Here is a 19685-nt window from a genome sequence, read left to right as displayed (position 1 = left end):
AATAACTGTGAAAGGATGACTTTTGTGTTAACTTAAATATGTTTGACCAAAGTTTTAGCTGTTTCTTCCACAGACTTGCAATTTAAAGTGAGAAAGGTGAACTTCACTCATGATATAGAAGGTAATCAAAGCTAAGACTTGCAGTAGTAGACAAAGTATTGGGAAGGCCAAGTTAAAAAGCAGAGGCAAAGACTGTTAAAACATTTATAGTAAACCTTTACCTCTAATATTGTTTCAGAGTTGATTAATGAATGACAGTGAAAAGAGATTAGATGCAAGTTAAATTACATTAATTTTTTTTCTTTAAATCAAGCATATAATATTTAGTCAGAACATAACTTTAAGGAAGCTCCCAGGTCTTTCAGGGTCAGAATTCTCCACATAAAAGGATAATTTCAAATGTTATGTCCCCTTTCAAGTTCAGTATTTCACCAAATAACTCATTATGGTCAGAGTAGCCTACTTCTTGTAATTTTTTCATTGGTAGTGGCACTAGTTGGAGTACTATAGTTTTGACTTTTTAGTGCTTTTGCATTTCTCCATATTAAAACAACTAAGGCTTCTGGCTTTGATGTGTTTGAATAGTTTAGAAAGAAATGTCACATATCTTTCTAGGTTTTGGTCATTGTCTCAGTGTTTTGTTATTGCAACATGATGGAAGTAAGAAAGGAGGCCCTTTAGATTATACTTCTGGTATCTTAAATATCAATAAAAAATAACAGTAACCAAGGTTACTTTGGAGTTTTGCAAGCTCCTGAGATTTGTTATTTCTGCTGGGTATAATTTTCCTAGCTTAGAAGCTGAGGTTTCAGATTTTAAACATGGAATTTGGAACTAGGGATTGGGGCTCTTTAGCACCATAAATGGAACTGAGTACCCTTTCTAAACTACGTGGAGCACAATGGTTTTTCTTTTTTCCCTCCCATTTTTTTACATGACATTTTACTTCTTTCACATTCATGTGCTGACATGGCTTGTTTACATTCTAAATTCTGTCCAAGTTTCTGTAACCTCAGCAACACCTGTAACAGAGCATCACTCTAACGTGGACAGGGAAGAAAATATTTTCCTGGAGAAACACCCTGGAATTCTCTGATTGAGTAATTTGCAAAAGATTGTTAGCCATAAGCTTCCTCTTAAATGGAAATGCTTTACAGTTTTAATGGGCTTGCTTCAAGGGGAAAAGGCATCATTTAATAAAGGAGATAGGAAATATAAAAAAAATAATAATAAAGTGAGAAAGGTGAACTTCACTCATGATATAGAAAATAATATTTTGAGGATGAAAGAGATGATGTTTATGAAACATTTTGTTTCTCTTAGGAGTAATAAGATGTCATACTGTTTAAAATACAAATACATTATCTTCAGACTTCCTCTTACAGAAGACCATATCAAATATAATCATATAGGTGTTTTCCTAGAGTACCTTATCTCCTGAAACATCTGATGACTGGCTGTGGAAGTTGTGAAAGTGCAAGAAAATGACTGCTTAGTTGGTGATGTGGTGGAGCAGGACTCTTGTTAGACCGTGAGTCTAATAACCTCTAGCACAGTCTGTCATTCAGACCTAGTCATGCCGCTTTGACTCTTCATAAAGTCATCTCACATTCTCCTTTTAAGTATTTCACAGTTGTGTTCAGTAAAGTCAAGATGAGCTGAGATGAAACGTAAAGACTGTACTTTGAAAAACTTCCTGTTTATATGCTTAGGATGATTCCAGGGATTAGGAATATTAGTATGTCTGGGGCACATCTGTGAGGTGCATCATTACGCCCTTTCAAGAAGACATGGACTTGGGAAAAGATGGTAAGAGAAGAGATTGAGAGAAAAGATGAGACACAGGTTTTTGACTAAATTATAACTTCAGCAGGATGTCAGAGCTTTATTTCTCATAAGACACATTAAGTACCATTTCTTATTTTTCATGAACCAAAAAAGATAAAATACTAATCACCTGAAATTTTCAGATAAAAGGTAGCATAGATTTTTAAAAAATTTTGAATGTTACTACTTTGGAGAATTCAAGTTAGGGTCTGGCTTCCATTTATATAACATGTTCTGGTTCATTGTTTATGTTTATACTTTATAAATTTAAGTTGATTAACTCTTAGAGTTTCACTTTATCTCTTAAAATGGCTATCACATGCATAATTTTCTAATCTTCAGAGAATTTCTCTGGTTTTTGAGAGCAAATAACTTTTTTACATCAGAGTTTTCATTGATTTATACTTTGTGTGCATAAGCACTGTAAAAATGCTGTCAGTTTCAGCGATTTTAATTATGCTTAAGTTTTAACATCTCTTCCTTAAAGAGGGTTTTTTTTGTGTGTGTGTTTTAACATTTAGAATCACGTTATGAGTTTTTATTTTAAAATATTTTTGTTTTTTTATCCTGTTGGGATAACTTTTTCCGTAGTAGGTGATGGAAAGAATTCTTTGAATCAGTCAGTATTCATAGTTGTTTGCTTCCTAGTAGTGGTAAGGGCCAATGGGCACATTTTACTGATTGGAGTTTTGTTAAATTATTTTTTAGTTATTTAAAAAACAACCCTTACATATAAGGGTAGTTTGTTCTTGAAGCTGGATCACCTTAGCTAACATTATAACTTCTTACAGTTTGTCTGTTCTCTTTATCCTCCTTCACTGCTTTATTTTCCTCCATAGCATTTGTCACCTTCTAGTATAAATGCAGTCTTTTCGGGGGCGGAGTGTGGGGCAGGGGCGTTTGTTTGTTATGGTCCATTTTCCCTACTGAGCTTCTCTTTAATGGTGAAGAATCCACCTGCAATGCAGGAGATGTGGGTTCAGTCCTTGGGTCAGAAAGATCCTGTGGAGAAGGAAGTAACCACCCACTCCAATATTCTTGCCTGGGAAATCCCATGGGCAGAGGTGCTTGGCAGGCTAGTCCATGGGGTCGCAGAGAGTCAGACACGACTTAGCAACTAAACAACAGCAATCCTTCCTACTAAAATGTAATCTCCTCGAATGCAAAGATTTTCATCTTTTCTTCTTAATGCTATCCAGTGCTTAGAAAAGGCACTGTATAAATACACACTCAGGTTTGCGATTTTTAAATTTAATTTGTAAAAAGCATTTAATCAGAACTTTTAATTTTGAGAATATTGACCTTGTTTTAAATTTTTATTATAGTGAACTTCAACTCATCTGAAATATAAATAGTTGGAAAGTCAATATCACCATCTTTTAAAATTCTTACATATGCCTTCTTAGTTCCATCCTCTCAAATCAGAAACTTATTCACAAATTCAGTCCTTCAAGTTTAATTTGGAGTCTGTACATATTAAGCCCAAGTTCTTGCAAGTGTCTGGGTTAGTGGTGATAGCTGATTTCCGTATTGGTGTTAATAATTGTGATTTTCATGTGCCTTAAGATCCTGAAATACTTTCTGAAATTCTGGCACAGTGGGAAGCAAATTCAGGAAAATAATGGTGGCATCTTCTCTCAGATTATTCAGTCAGCAAATTATAATATAAAATGAGTATTTGTAAAGCTTGGATAAAGAATAACATGAAAATGATTAAAATCCTATATATTATCTTAATATTTTAAAAGGGAAAATATTGCTTTGTCATATGTGTAGGGAAAGTATTATTAGGAGTGTTTAATATCTATTTTATTCATTTTAGATAAGATGGGAAAAGAACATCACGTTGGGGGAGCCACCAGGATTCTTACATTCTTGGTGGTGGTAAGTATCTTTTATTCCATTTTCATTAGATTGATGATGCATTTCACTAGGCTTGCACATACCTGTTTATGGTTTTATGATTCTCATTTATACTTTTTCATTTTCTGCAATTATTTTCTGAAAGGTAGCACTTATAAAACAACAACAACAACAACAACAAAAAACAAGCTCAAAACCAGCATTAAGTAGTTAACTTAAAGATACTGCTATTAAGTCAAGATGTAATTGTGACCAATGTGGACTCTCCAGCTCTAAGTATGAGTTTGTATTGGTCAACTCTGGTTACCATAAGAAAATACCATAGACTGGGTGGCTTAAACAGTAGAAATTACTTTTCTCACAGTTCTGGAGGCCAGAAGTCCCGAGTTCAACCTGCCAAGCATGGTGTGTTTCTAATGAGAACTCTCTTCCTGGCTTGTAGATAGCTGCCTTCTTACTGTGTCCTCACATGGATAGAGAGAGAGAGAGCACGCACATATCAGAATGAGAGAGACAGAGCAAGCACATGCTGACTGACTGGCTAGCTCTCTGATGGCTGTGTTTGTAGGGGCACTAATTGCATCATGAGGGCCCCACCCTTGTGACTTCATCTAAGCCTGAAGATACTGAAGGTGGTGGTGGTGGTGGTGGTGAATTTTCAGAATAGTCGAAAAAAGTTTGAAATAGTTCTAGATAGATTCAGAGATAGAACTGCCTAGGAATGTACACACAAATGATCAGTCAGTATTAAAGGCTAGTTGATATCAGAACTTGCAAATTTTATTGCAGCACCAATACACCCAGGTTTGTGACTTTTCTGCAGCAGCATTAGTCTAGGTACTCAAATGGACAAGCTAAGGTTTTTCTTTTTTTTTTTTTAAAGTTTCTTCATTTAGGAGCATTTCCTGTTCAGTATGTTAATACACTCATCTCTCAGCATCATACTTAAAAGGAAAAAACAAAAATAAAAGTTCTCTTCCAGTGCCGTGGATGTGGTTTCCTGGTCTGTTACTTAATGCCATCATCTTTGTAATCTCTCTCCTGAAAACGTGCTTTACTAGAAGTCCCGTGGTGAATGGAACCGCACTTGGTCAGTTATGATTGTGGGTTTCCCTTGTTAGTCTCCAATACGGATGGCAGGAACAGGTGCGGGCCTTTGGTTCAGAGTTTTTCCTGTATTTGGAATAACGGTTCATTGCAGTTAAGCTCTATTGTTGTGCTTTTTCCTGGGGCTTAAGACTGATGTCTTGTAACATAATGTTTTAAAAGTCAATTTTTCATTTTACATAAGCTTTTTTTATGGTATCTAGATCTAGACTATAAATGCTTAACTGCTGAATGTAATTGAGGTTCCCCACTTATCGACACCCTTATATTTTATATGTTTCCTATTATGTCTATAAAGTGACACAAGAAACCACGTTAGAGGTCTGTCCATATTGGTTAGTGGGCTAACAAAATGAAGATTTTAAGTTTTTCATTATAGAATTAATTCCGTTTCTTGCACCCATCTCTCTTTTACTCCCTTCCTCATGAATCTAACCTATCCTTGTACTGTAGATGGTTGATAACAATTCACTGAATACTTTGGCTTTTTGCTTCTGTCAGACTTCAGTTTTTTTGGTCGTTTTTATCAGTAGGTGCAGCTCTTAGATCTGCTATTGCTCTTCCTTTTTCTGTGGCTCTTAGATTCAGGGGAGCTCTTTCTCTGTGGTTTTGGTATTTTAAGTCATTTTTACTTAGTTGTAGATATCAAAGAAATTGTAAATAAAGGGCACATAAATATTTTAGGCCATATTTATTTTCATTTAAGTCTAGCACATGCAAAAGGTACATTGTTTTCAGTGTTTTTAATGTTCTTCCCTAAAACTACTACATGTACCTTTTGAGGTGCCTGCTTTATATAAATGAGTGATTCTTAATGATTTTTAAGTCATGGGGTCCTCTGAGAACTGATGGAAAGCTAGGGATCCCCTCTTTCAGGACATTGCCCAGATCCTAAGCTTTTCTGATCATTGTGTGTAGCTAACCATGACTATGGGCCTTAAGTCCAGCAGGGTCCTGACTTTTTTTTCCTGTTGTTTCAAAGATCTCTTTGTTTTTGTTTTTTTTTTTTAATTGATACTTCATTTTTTAGAGTAGTTTTCAGTCAGTTCATAACAAAATTGAGGAGAAGGTAGAGATTTTCCATGTAACTCCTGCTTCCACAATGTATAGCCTTCCCATAATCAACATTCCCCACCAGAGTGGTACCCTTGTTGTAACTGATGAACCTACATTAACACACTATAATCACTCCAAGTCCATAATTTACATTACAGTTCATTTCTGGTGTTGTACATTCTGTGGCCTTAAGCAAATGTATAATGACGTGTATCCACAATTATAGTAATATACAGTGTAACAAGTAAGAACAGGGCCTGGGGTTGGGACTCTGAGGAAGGTCAACGTTTAAGTGTAAACAGATAAAGAGGAGCCTCAAAAGAAAATACCTAGAGAGGAAGGAGGGTAATCAGGAAAGAATAATATATGGAAACTAGAAAAGGTGTTCAAAGGAGAGAGTAAATTCTGCAGCAGGTATAAGTTAAAAAAAAAAAAAGTTTTCCTGAATTGGGAACTAAGGTTTTCTTAGATCTTCTTGGGGAGAACAGTTTCAGTGGAATAGTGAACATGAAATTTAGGGGACTGTTATGTTCCATTTTTCCAGCTCCAGGGTTATGAAGAATAGTTGAGGTATGTGGTGATGTGTATAGTAGTTTCAGGATTAACAACACAGAACAGGACCTAGCATTTTTGTATTTTTATTTTTAGCATAGATTTCAGCCTGTATGTAGATGGAGGTAAAAAGAGTAGGGGAGATTGAAGATGCTGAAAGAGAATAAATATGAACAAAAATGCAGAATAAATTACGGGAGGAATGAGGGGCAGAGGCCTTAGAGAGGAGAGAAATTTCTCCCTTTAGTATGGCTTAGGGGAAAGTGTGTGATTTTACTTTCTGGAAATGTTTTTCTTGTTCCTAATATGATGTCCCTTGTGATTTCTTTTCTTCTTTCAGTTTGTATCATGCCCAGTACTGTTGTAATTTTTATGCCTCTCTCCCGTGCTCATTACATTCACTGTGATCAAATCCATCTTGAAAACATGTTTCCTGTTAATATGCTTTAATAAAAGTTCCCAGCTCTCTTCCATGGATTTCAGGGATACAAATGCTGAGGAACTTCTTTCCCCTGAAATTAATGTCCCTTTTTATTTGTATAATTTAAAAATACACACTTTTTAAAACTTCCTATTTCAACTTTTAATGGAAGAAACTTTTAAATTTAATTTTATATATAAAAACCTTTTAGAATAACTTTGGGCTCATGTATTTATATCCTGTAATTAAATATGTATAACATTGCAGGAAAAAATGAACCAATAACTAAGGTTATCATAAGAATCCAGTTTCTGTCTCCTGGCAGTGGAAAAGTCAAATTTTGCAGCATGCTAGCACTCTGACGATCTTAGAATCTAATAATGACATCGGGTGTAGCTAAGAATAACCAAATATACGTGTGAAAATAATTGTGTGTGTTGGAATTAGCCTGCTTACTAGAATGATATATAATATTTGTAAGTGGCAGACTACTTCTTACTCATCTTGTATGTCTTGCCTATAATAGGCATTGCATAACTAATTATTTATTTGAATTTGTTAAACTAAACATCAATATAAGACAATGTAGGCAACAACTAGGATAGAAAGAGGAGTATAATCACAATAAGAAGGGAAGAAAGTAAACAACAGAAGTGGTCAGACTGTATGGAAAAAGTGAAATGTGTTGGAGAGTAGGGAAGGAATGTGGAATACAAGGAAGATTTGGTGGGAAGACACTGTAAAAACAACAACTTGGAATTTTCCACTAAATACAAAGGATTGGAAAGGAAATTGACACAAATTTTACTTCCTTAATAAGAAAACTTTTTTTGACCATATTAACTCTATGAGTCTTTTCTAGAATATTTTTAATAACTGTATGCTGTTTTAAAAATAATTTAGGAACTTCCCTAGCAGGCCAGTGGTTAAGACTTCACCTTGTCTCTATTATTGTAGAACTGTGTATTTCTTCTTTGGGTAAATGTCTTTAAAAGGATATATTTCTTTACCTTTATTCAAGAAAATAATGTATATTTTTAATACATTTTTTATATATCTAATAATGTAGGATTATTAGAAACACTATATATAAAGTTATGCTACTTTAGTAATTTGTTTTATTATCCTTATTATGGCACTTATAAATTTTTGACCACTTACTAAATCCATAAAGAGAAACATTGTCATAATATTGCATATAATATTCTGTGATTAAATACAATTTAAAGACAGCCATTATAAAATTTTAGTTTTAAGAACTTTGACATTCCTTAAGAACATGAAAATAAGTATAATTGCAATACATGATAATTCATAACACACCTGTTCCAGGTGGAAAACTTTAAGCTGTATCCTTGTCTGTGTATAATTATTATACTTTTTATCCCAAAAGGAATATAGGAAAGCCAAGCACAATTTTAAACTGCTTGCACTCTAGTTTAGGAATTGAAATTATTTGAATTAATTTGGTCTTTATTGTTTGCTTTGTATTTCTTGCTTATTGTAGAAATTTAAAAGGAAATAAATGTCAGTACTTAATCTTTCATATATTTTGCCTCTAAGAGTAATCTTATTTTACGGAATTAATTGTTATAATGCCTAGAGAATGTTTTATCCTAGCTCAGGAGAGAGATCCAGATAAAATGCGACTTCAAAGGTCAAAACAAAGAGACCAGTTTGATTTACCAAGCTTTATTGTGCCATTGTTAACTGTGCCCTCAGCCCAATGACTTGCCTTAACAATATGTATGCATTTTAAATTTTTGTGCAAGCTAATTATAGTGTTATATTATTAATAATATATTGACTGTAAGACCCTGTGCTTATTTTATACAATTTAATTTTCTCAACAGCCCCATTTTATAGAGGAGAAAATTGTTTCTTGTTTAAACAAATTGAGCTAGTAGGCGGCAGGGCCAGCTTCTATCTCAGATATGTCCTGTTCCTAAAGTTAGGCCGTTAACCATTTGGCTGAGCATACTTTGCAGTTCTCTAGAGAGGGAAATGTACAGTAAAAAAATATTTGTTGATCAGTAAAACTGCTTTTGTTTATCATTAGGACTTTCAGACATTTGCTTTCTTGATTTTAATCCCTTGTTCATGTTCATTGTTAATTTTATGAAACATGGGCCTGTGTGTTTTGTAAGCAGTATAATTATTTTTCCCAACCAGTTCTGTTTTGCTTTTATTGCTCTTGAATAGGAAGAAAAAAAGAAATTGTGATTTTTTAAATTTTCAAAATGACCAACCTGTCTTGGTAATTACAAAGGAAAACCAGAGGATATTTTAAGAAAATATATTTATTTGGCAGGTGTGACCTAATGGTTAGGGTATTGGCCTGGGGTTGGATAATAAAATTATCTTGAAAAAGTGAATTTCACTTATAAAAATAGTTATTTTATTCCTTAATGATTAAATTGGTATTAAAAAAATCTTTTATTTTTCATGGGAAAGTTGTGAAAAGTGTTATGATTATTTCAATCAAATGTTTAAGTCATTCTTAAGACAAGAATGACAGTTTTAATTTTTTTATTGTCATTTCAGAAAAATCTTAGCATTTCTGAGTGATGGCTAGGTTATACCTATTACTACAAGAAGAGACTTCTCTGAATTTAAATCTTTCAAATAAATGTTTGTCCTAAAGAAGAAAACACATATTGTGTAAGGAATATTTGCCTTCTGTTTCTGGAATTGTGCTCTCTCATTTGACATTATATGATTTTCTTAATGTTTCTATAATTACTTTTTTAGTGTATTTTGGGATCTCTACTGTGCAGCTCCAGAAAGACGGGAAACATGTGAACATTCAAGTGAAGCAAAAGCCTTCCATGATTACGTAAGTTTCTATACAGTTTTACCAAGCTATATTGTCAGTTTTGTTTTTAACCACTGTTCTTGAAAAATATATTGGACCGTCCATTTTTTTCCTTTGGTACTTAAGGAATTACTGTTTTTTTCTTGGGAAATAGGCTTATCACTTTAAAAGTGAAACACAAATGGATGTGTGAGTCTTGTTGAAGAAGCGTAGGGCAAGAGAGTAGTCCTAACTTCAAGCTATTAGAGGTGTTTCTTACCTTTAAGTGTGCTTGATTTGTGTAATTGCCTATATATAAAAATTAAGTAGTAATTATTCCACAAAAAAGTCATCATAAGAATGTTATAAAAGTTCTTCTTCTGCATTTCCATTAAAAAATATATAGAAGTATTACATTATTCTTTTTACAACTTTGAGTTACATTATTATAAGGCTAAATATCCACTCACTGAATTCAGTTCCGTAAGTAAATTTAATGTGAATTAAAGGAAATACAAGATAAGAGAGCAAAAATGTCTGGACAAAAAATGAAAATATGAACTTTTTGTTAAGTTCTTCAGGGCCGTGGACTATCTGTGACAAGGTGATGGATGTATATTGAGTGTTTTTTAAGAAGAATTATAAATGTGATTTTAGAGAATTGATGGCACAAGGAAGCAGAATTGTAAAAGAAAGGTGGAAGGCAGGGGGAGTAGGTCTTCTTCAGGGAAAAGTGGCATTTAATAATGGCAAGACTGTTTTGTTTTTAAAATTTATTTGTTTGGCTGCACTGCACTGGGTCTCAGTTTCAGAACTACAGGACCCTCAGTCTTCACTGTGGTATGTGGGATCCCTTAGTTACATCATGCTAAATCTTAGTTTAGAGGAAGTGGAATTAGGCCTGGAGCCTGAGGAAATATCGATTTTAAGTACCTAAAAATTTATCAGAGGGATGCATGTTTAGTTGGTGAAAGGGTGGCATCATTCTGTGTAAATACCCTTTAAAACCAGAACCAGGCCTCAAAAAGGAAAAGGAACTTCTTCTTCCAAAGGAAGTACTTCAGTCCTACACTGGAGAGTGGAAATAGCCAGAATTATAACCCCAAACATAGCACAAGGAAGAGTATGCAAACTTGAGTGAGAATCTTGGGCATCTGACAGGGACTGTGTAATACTTTAAACGTGTACTAAACTGATTAAAGTGAGACTGCCTGTGATTACTTCATCGGATATTGATTGTACTCATAAAGCTTGCTGTGTGCTAAACACTAGCTCTTGGGGACAAGGTGAGTAAAAGGGATGGTGCTGCATATAAAGAAAAAGCGCAGAAAAGGCAGGTAAGACAGGGCCCAGGACGTGGCATTTATTTGAACAATCTGATTCTCCTTTTTCACCCTTGGGGTAATGGCTGTAAAGGAAAACAGAGACTCAACCATGAAGAGTGTGAAGATTCTGGCTAGAGTAAGATACTCACCTCATCTGTCTCTTACATCAAGAAAGACATGCCTAGATTTGGCCTGCCCTTAATGGCATAATTTTGACAACTAGATGGTGTTAGAGAGTACCAGTGTTCTGCTGTAAATGACATACAGTATTTATGGATCTACATCTTAAGAAATCAATTATATAAGCATTTTTTCAAAATCCCATCGTACAGAAAGATGCAACCGTCTATTCACCGTGGAGACCTTAAAAGGAGCACTGAACTAATTAGTATCTCCTTCTTGGAAGCATTAGATGAATCACCATTGTCATTGCCTTAGCCATTATCATCATAATCATTTTGCATTCATAAGGCATTTTTTCAGTATTTCAGAGAGTACTCACACTTGTTAACTTTAGAAGCCCACTTAAATATTTCAAGGTTTTTGAAAACAAGCAATGACCAGAGGTAGGAGTGAAATTAGAGTAGATTTTATAGGAAGAATAACTCTTCCTCATTTAATTTGGTCCCAAGAAAATGTAGTTTAGAAAAAATTCAGCATTTGAATTTTGCAATTTGTTATCGGTTAGCACATGTTTTATCAGGCGTTTCATAATTTTATCTTAAATATTAGTTTTAAGAGACTTGATTTCTTAGATGGAATTTTTATTATACCTTTGGTGGCTCAGAGGTTAAAGCGTCTGCCTGGAATGTGGGAGACCTGGGTTCGATCCCTGGGTCAGGAAGATCCCCTGGAGAAAGAAATGGCAACCCATTCCAGTACTCTTGCCTGGAGAATCCCATGGAGGGAGGATCCTGGTAGGCTACAGTCCATGGAGTTGCAGAGTCGGACACGACTTCACTTTCACTTTCACTTTCAAGTCAATTTACGTTAATGGTAATACATCTCTAATTAATGGTAATGCATCTCAATTTTTTTAAATGGAGGTTGCTGTAAAGGTAGAGTTTGGCTTGTGTAATTTTATATTGCAATTGGATTTTTAGAAATGTTTGTTTCCTGTAGCACACTTTTATGGTAATTTTTGTGGGTGCGATTTCCTAAATTCTTAATAGTAGACAATTTCTGAATTATCAACATGATTCACGTTTAAGGTGTAGATGAAGTTTGAAAGACTCAGGGAAAAAACAGAAACAGGAACAAACAGATTTTGGTAAAATTCTGTCATGTTATATTGTTATATTAGAGTCCATTGGGAACCATTTTAGAATAGTGATTAATATATATACCCACTGAACTCAAGGTAGTTCTCAAAGAAACATTCTTAAAAATATTTTATTTATTAGCTGCGTTTTTAGAATAAAAAAATACTTGTATGTGTAAATTCTTTTTCTTTTTAACAGATTTTCAGATTTATTTTTTTTTCATACATGATATTATACATGTTTCAATGCTATTCTCCCAAATCTCCCCACCCTCTCCCTCTCCCACAGAGTCAATAAGACTGATCTATACATCGGTGTCTCTTTTGCTGTCTCGTACACAGGGTTATTGTTACCATCTTTCTAAATTCCATATATATGTGTTAGTATACTGTATTGGTGTTTTTCTTTCTGGCTTACTTCACTCTGTATAATAGGTTCCAGTTTTATCCATCTCATTCGAACTGATTCAAATGTATTCTTTTTAATGGCTGAGTAATACTCCATTGTGTATATGTATCACAGCTTTCTTATCCATTCAATAGCCAGGACATGGAAGCAACCTAGATGCCCATCAGAAGATGAATGGATATGTGTAAATTCTGATATGTTTTAAAAGTCCTGTTATTTTATAGTCTTCATTTATCTATGAGATTGAATGGATAATGAAAGAATAAATTACTTTTTAAAAAGATATAGTGGAGGCATAATGTAAATTATGAATAATCCTTTTAATTAAAAAATAAGTTAAAATGTTAAAAGTGGTTATCTTTTGACATTGGGATTATGCGTGGTTTTAATTTTTATCTATATATTTCTGTATTTTCCAAGTATCTATAGTTAATTTTATATTCAAGAAAGTTACTGTAAAGTAGATCAAATTTCACCTTACAGTGAGTTCTAATCTTCTAAAATTAGAAAAAAAAACCCAGTAAATTTGAAGTGGTCATATGTTTTCATGTCACCATGTTATAGTCATAAGCATATGTAGTACTTCCCATTAAGAACTTTTTTTTTGGGTAAATACACATACTAAAAGAGAGATAGGTAAAGTGAATAGATGTTATTTTGAGCCATTCTATAATTCTAATAACTTTTTTGATAATAATTATCCCAGAAAATTTTTTTGACTTTTGGTTTTTAACTTTTTTTGATTTGTCTTCTAACCATTGCCTGTTTAAGAATACGGATTTTTGTTGTTGTATCATTTTATTTGCAAAATAATTATAGATGCAGTGTTAATTAATATCTCTTTATTTTAAAAAATTCACCCTGTTCATACTTACTGTGAGAAAAATAAAAAAAAGAGAGGAAGCATTTAAATGAGTAAAATTTTTATCTTCTTGCATTTATATTTTAAGATAACATTATTTACAATCTGTATGTATGGAGTACCAACTGTAAAATAAGTATACCTTTAGAAATCAGCAGTTAATAGTGTGTAGGAATGTACTTTTGGATGACAAAGCTGTAAAAAACACAAGAAAATGATTACTGTATTTGTCAGGACAATGAGAGGTAGACAGGGGTTCTGATAGAAATGGGGCTTGTGGCCTGGGCTTCTGAGATGGCGGTGGTTACTTTATAATAACCATATGTTTGCTTTATAAAATTACATAGTGCCACAAATTTATTTTGTATGGCTTCTTATACTTTTTATTTTAAAGTAACAAGATTTTAGATCAGTTATAATAATTAACTTTAGAAAAAGAATGAGCACCGTCATTTCTAATGTGTTTCCAGGCATTGCTATAGTTCATCCTTGAGAACTGATGGAGAAAATGTAGGGATGGTTTCCACATAAACCTGTGTTTGTTTTTTCTCTTCTGTGACAGATTCTATGAAGTGTGTCACCTGTTGATTTTTCTAGAGGGGAGTACAGAATAAGATCAGAAATGTTGGAGGAAAATTTAGTAATTAAGAACTTATTTTGTAAGAAAAGAGAGATTTTAGGATGATTATTTTGGAGATATCTTGCTTGGCCTGTTAGCCTGTTATTTTTAACCTAAGTGAAAACCAGGTTTATCTAAATATAAAATTATTATTATGCACATACAATATTATCATTGAAAAGGAAACCATCATTTCAATGATTATAAGTAGTACCTCCTCTCTTATAAAGTTTATTGGACTAGATTTCCTTTTCTCCCCATTAGTATGTTTTTATTTCACTCTGAAATTTCAGGCAATGCTTTCATGTGGAGCTAATTAATGTTTACTGAATTTTTATTCCTGATACAGCTTAACATAGAATTATTTAATAATTTATTTCTGCTTTCATTTATTTCCAAAATATTTAGCAAAAATGTCAATGTATGCCACTAAACTTTTAACTAAAAACATACACAGTGATTATAATTTTAGTTCTTTGGTATGGATAGAAAATTCCTTAATTGTCCTAAAGCAAAGATAGAGCCAAAATATATTATTGCCTTAGTAATGTGATGGTAATGACATTGCATTATTACAATGAACTCTGAGAGCACAGAAAATTAGACCCATTCTTTCCCTGGGTCTGTCAAATAATAGATGTTCAATAAATATCCACAGATTGAAGTAGTCTGTTAATTGGTAAACTGGAAATATTTCAAATCATTCAACTGTTTAGGTAAAGTGATAGGCTTGAGTTATAATTGTTGATAAAATGTGGCTGGTTTTTGTATTCTTACCTAAGAGAGTGTTTGTAACATCTGAAAAAAATTATGTTACAGGTTTGTAGAGATGGGGTAGTTTTTTTTAATGGTATAAAAACACCTACTATGTACATAAAATAGTAGGAGAAGAATATTTTGTATGTTAGAAAGTTTTTTTTTTTAACAGATAATTACATATTATTTAGGAAAATACTTGTGTAGAAACTACTGTAGAGAGTTAGATGCATTCTTTGCCATGATCCTATAATATCCTCTGTGCATCTCCTGAATGTCCCTATATATTAGATTTTCATAATAGGATGTTTACTCTAATAATTTGTAAACTTCCTCAGGGAATAGACTTTGTCTTATTTATCTTTTTCATTCTTTCTGTCCAGCAGGGTGCCTGACAGGAGATGTTCAAATCATGTTTTATGTTTATATAAATGAATGACTAAAATATTATCTAATAAGTATTTATCACTTCTTATTTTAATATAACTGAATACGTAGTTGCAAGGAGGTCATTTAGTGCTACTTTTACTCACTTTATATTTTGAAACAAATTGAGATAAAATGGCAGCTTGTAAAGAAATAAGTGAATCAGAGCAGGTAGCAGAGGCTTTATAATCTTGGGAGGCATGGCTCTAGGAAATGTAGTGGTGAACAAAACACATATAGTTCCCACACTCATGGCAAAAGAGACCTTCTCTCAAGAAGTTTGAAGTATCAAATTTTAAAATGTATGTAGAGATAGCATTATATTGCTAGACTCATCAAAATTTATAGATATGTAAGAATATGGAGAGAAATAGATTAGAATATGGGGAATAAATACACATACCTTTTGATATATATTCAGTTTTGGCATATAGTAGAAATAATTAGTAAATGCTCAGATGGATGAATAGTCTCACTTTGGACCATAATTCTCCTAAACAGTACATGTAAACTAGAGTTCTTGATAGACTAGGAACAAATAAAGTTATATTTTAAATCCATTAAGATGATAAAAACTGTCAAAACAGGGATTATATTTGTAGTTCTCTAGTATGAATAGATGATTCCTTAATTGTCCTAAAACAAAGATCGAGCCAAAATATACTTGTCGGTCAGTACTGGTAGCTGTTCAGCTCAACGGGTAGGGACACACAGGTTCCACATCTGCAGAGACGGAAGGCTAACTGTACTGTGCCTTTTTTTTTTTTTTTTTAATTTATTTGTTTTATGTCAGGGACTTGATCATGGGCTGATTTGGTATCTGTCGGGATCTTGGAACCACTTCCCCACAGATACCAAAGGACCACTGTAATGAGATTCATTATTTGCTGTATTCTTTTTAAACATTTTTTAAAACTGTTTATATTGTGTTAGAGTATAGCTGATTAACAAATAATGTTGTAATGGTTTCCGGTGAACAGTGAAGGGACACATCCATACATATAGATGTATCCATTTTCTCCAAACTCCCCTCCCATCCAGGCTGCCACATAACATTGAGCAGAGTTCTACGTGCTATATAGTAGGTCATTGTTGGCTATCCATTTTAAATATAGCCGTGTGTGCATATCCATCCCAAACTCCATAACTGTTCCTACACCCCCCGCATCCTCCCCCTGGCAACCATAAGTCCGTTCTCTTAAGTCTGTGAGCCTCTTTCTGTTTTGTAAGTTCATTTGTATCATTTCTTTTTAGATCCCATATGTAAAGGGTGTCATATGATATTTTTCCTTCTCTGTCTGACTTAATTCACTCAGTATCACACTCTCTAGGTCCATCCATGTTGCTGCAAATTTTTGCCTTATTCTTATCTGCCATACTGTTTCTGCTCTTGTTTTCATTTCCTGTAGGATTAAGTTTAATATCTCTTGCCAAATACAAGTGGTATAAACCAGCTTATATTCTTTATAGCACAACATAAGTTGATTATTTTGTTCTGTTTTTGTGCAAGCTGTGTTGATTTGAAGAATCATATTCACCACTTTACCTGTGAGGTGTGTATGTGTTCTCAACTCGTCCTTGGGCATAGGATGGCTTCTGGGGGGTATCTAAGTACTGTTAAGAGCTATCAGATATTCTCCCTGTTACTTTTGATCCTGAGATTTCCTGTAGGGCAATATGTTACTTCAGTCATTCAGTGGTAAATATGCATAACAGAAGACAATCAGGGAAACTATAAACGCATTGGCGAAGAATTCTACTTTACCTAATCTCTTAGAATAATTTACTGCATTATATAGAGATACAGGGTGCTGGTGGCTCAGTTGGTAAAGAATCTGCCTGCAATGCAAGAGACCCAGGTTTGATTCCTGGGTCGGGGAGATCCTATAGAGAAGGAAATGGCAGCTCACTCCAGTATTCTTGCCTGGGACATCCTATGGACAGAGGAGCCTGGCAGGCTATAGTTCATAGGGTCACAAGAGTCAGAGATGACTTAGCGACTAAACCACCATATAGACATAAATTTCAAAAAAAGATAAGTGAAGAAGTTAATATGGAAAAGAGGTAAAACGGCAGAGCAGATCTGACTTCATAGTTTGTTTCACTGTGAAAAATAATGTATTGTTTCATCAAAGTATGTTGTTTCATGGATTCATCTTAGGCCCTTTTCCTCCCACTGATTTTATTAAAGTCTAATTTCTGGTGAATATGGAAAAATGAAGATGGAAAGGCCTTAATTAACTATTTTTGAGGCAGATGTTGCACTGCCTGTGATTATGTTGCCAATAGCATCATAACATAAATGACAGAAATATGATACTCTTTCAAAAGTAGCATGCATATCAAACTTTCTATTAGAGATTTGAAACTCATAAATTTATTTTGGAGATTTTTGAAAAACTGGCTGATGTTGAAATAATGCTAGGGATGTTTAAGGAATGGTAAGAAGACCTGTTTGACCAGAGTAGAAAAATCAAACTCAAGATCAATGCTTCGCTAACAGATGGTAGCATTTTAAAACTCTCAGTCATCTTTTGCAGTGGTTTCATGCTGAGTTCCCTGGACTTCGGGGTGCAGTGGAAGGACCATTGCAGGTGCCTAGGAGCAAGAGTGAGAGAATCCTGCCAGAAGGTCCTTGGCTTCCTCTGTGTTAACCAGAGGAGCTCAGTTTTCACCTATTCCTAGTTTCTTATATTTTCTCTTTCTTACTAAACGGAACTCCAATTTAACTAGTTACTTATGCTATAAATGAATCTTCTTTTATTTTTATTGGTATATAGTTGATTTACAATGTTGTGTTCCTGCTGTATAGCAAAGTGAATCAGCTCTGTGTATACATGTATCACTTTTTTTTTAAATATCCTTCCCATTCAGGTCACTACAGAGCACTGAGTAGAGTTTCCTGTTCTGTTCGGTGTTTTCTCATCACTTTTCTATTTTTTGCGTGGTATCAATAGTGTATATGTGTCAGTCCCAGTCTCCTGATTCTTCCTACTCCATCTATCTCCTTTCCCCTCTTCGTGTACATGTTTGTTCTCTATGTTTTTGTCTCTATTTCTACTTTGCAAATAAGATCTATACCATTTTTCTAGATTCTAAATATATGTTAATGTGCAATATTTGTTTTTCTCTTTCTGACTTACTCTGTATGACAGTCTCTAGGTCCATCCACATCTCTGCAAATGTTTTGCTCCTTTTTTTATGGCCAAGTAATGTTCCATTGAATATATGTACCGTTTGTTCTTTATCCATTCCTCTGTTGATGGGCATTTAGGTTGCTTCCATGTCTTAGGCTTCCCCAGTGGCTCAGTGGTAAAGAAACCGCCTGCAATGCAGGAGACACGGTTTTGATCCCTGGGTTGGGAAGATTCCCTGGAGGAGAACATGGCAACCCACTCCAGTATTCTTGCCTGGAGAATCCCATGGATGGAGGAGCCTAGCAGGCTACAGTCAGTAGGGTTGCAGAGTTGAACCTGACTGAGCATGTATGTCTTCCTGGCTATCGTCAGTAGTACCACAGTGAACGTTGAGGTACATATGTCCTTTTGAATTATGGTTTCTTCTTGGTATGTGCCCAGTAGTGGGATTGCTGGGTCATACGGTAGATCTTTTTCAGGTTTTTAAGGAACCTGCATACTGTTCTCCACAGTGGCTATATCAATTTACTTTCCCACCAGCATATAAGAGGATTCCCTTTTCTCCACACCCTCTCTAGAATTTATGGTTTGTAGAGATTTTTGGTGATGGCCATTCTGACTAGTATGAGGTGATACTTCATTGTAGTTTTGATTTGCATTTCTATAATAATTTGGAGAAGGAAATGGAAACCCACTCCAGTATTCTTGCCTGGAAAATCCTATGGACAGAGGAGGCTGGTGGGCTACAGTCCATGGGGATCTCAAGAGTCGGACATGATTTAGCGACTAACCCCATGATAATTTGCAGTGTTGAACATCTTTTTGTGTGTTTGTTGGCCATCTGTATGTCTTCTTTGTATAAATGTCTGTTTAGGTATTCTGCCTACTTTTTGATTGGGTTGTTTGCTGTTTTAATATTGAGCTTTATGGGCTGTTTGTATATTTTGGAGATTAATCTGTTGTCAGTTGCTTTGTTTGCAAATGTTTTCTCCCATTCTGAAGCTTATCTTTTCACCTTTAAATGAATCTTCTTTTAATCACCTTTTTAAATAAAAAACTTTAAAAAAGGTTGAAAACTGCTTATTTGGCCTGACCTAGTTATTTTACAGTTTATCTGTTTACGATACATAAAAAACTTGGTACGTACCCAGAGACGACATCTTTCAGTTACGTCTGAATCTTTGTGACCCCATGGACTGCAGCACATCAGGCTTCCCTGTCAATCACCATCTCCTGGAGCTTGCTCAAACTCATGTCCATCAAGTTAGTG

The 19685-nt window shown here is 34.2% G+C and overlaps 1 protein-coding gene across 8 annotated transcripts in view; it reads left to right on the top strand.

The window, feature by feature from the left end:
• The window catches only part of SSBP2 (single stranded DNA binding protein 2), a 311687-nt gene that overhangs the window by 102092 nt on the left and 189910 nt on the right, over positions 1–19685 (top strand). For all 8 annotated transcript variants that reach the window (XM_061424314.1, XM_061424315.1, XM_061424313.1 and 5 more), the window contains exons 3-4: positions 3650–3711; positions 9578–9662. In XM_061424314.1, coding sequence (XP_061280298.1) covers positions 3650–3711; positions 9578–9662 — 147 coding nt within the window. The remainder of the gene's footprint in view (positions 1–3649; positions 3712–9577; positions 9663–19685) is intronic.

This window comes from Bos javanicus, chromosome 7, assembly GCF_032452875.1.
Source record: "Bos javanicus breed banteng chromosome 7, ARS-OSU_banteng_1.0, whole genome shotgun sequence".
Lineage (NCBI taxonomy): Eukaryota > Metazoa > Chordata > Mammalia > Artiodactyla > Bovidae > Bos > Bos javanicus.
Note: the sequence above shows the minus strand (reverse complement) of the source record. Positions and strands in the feature narration are given on the sequence as shown.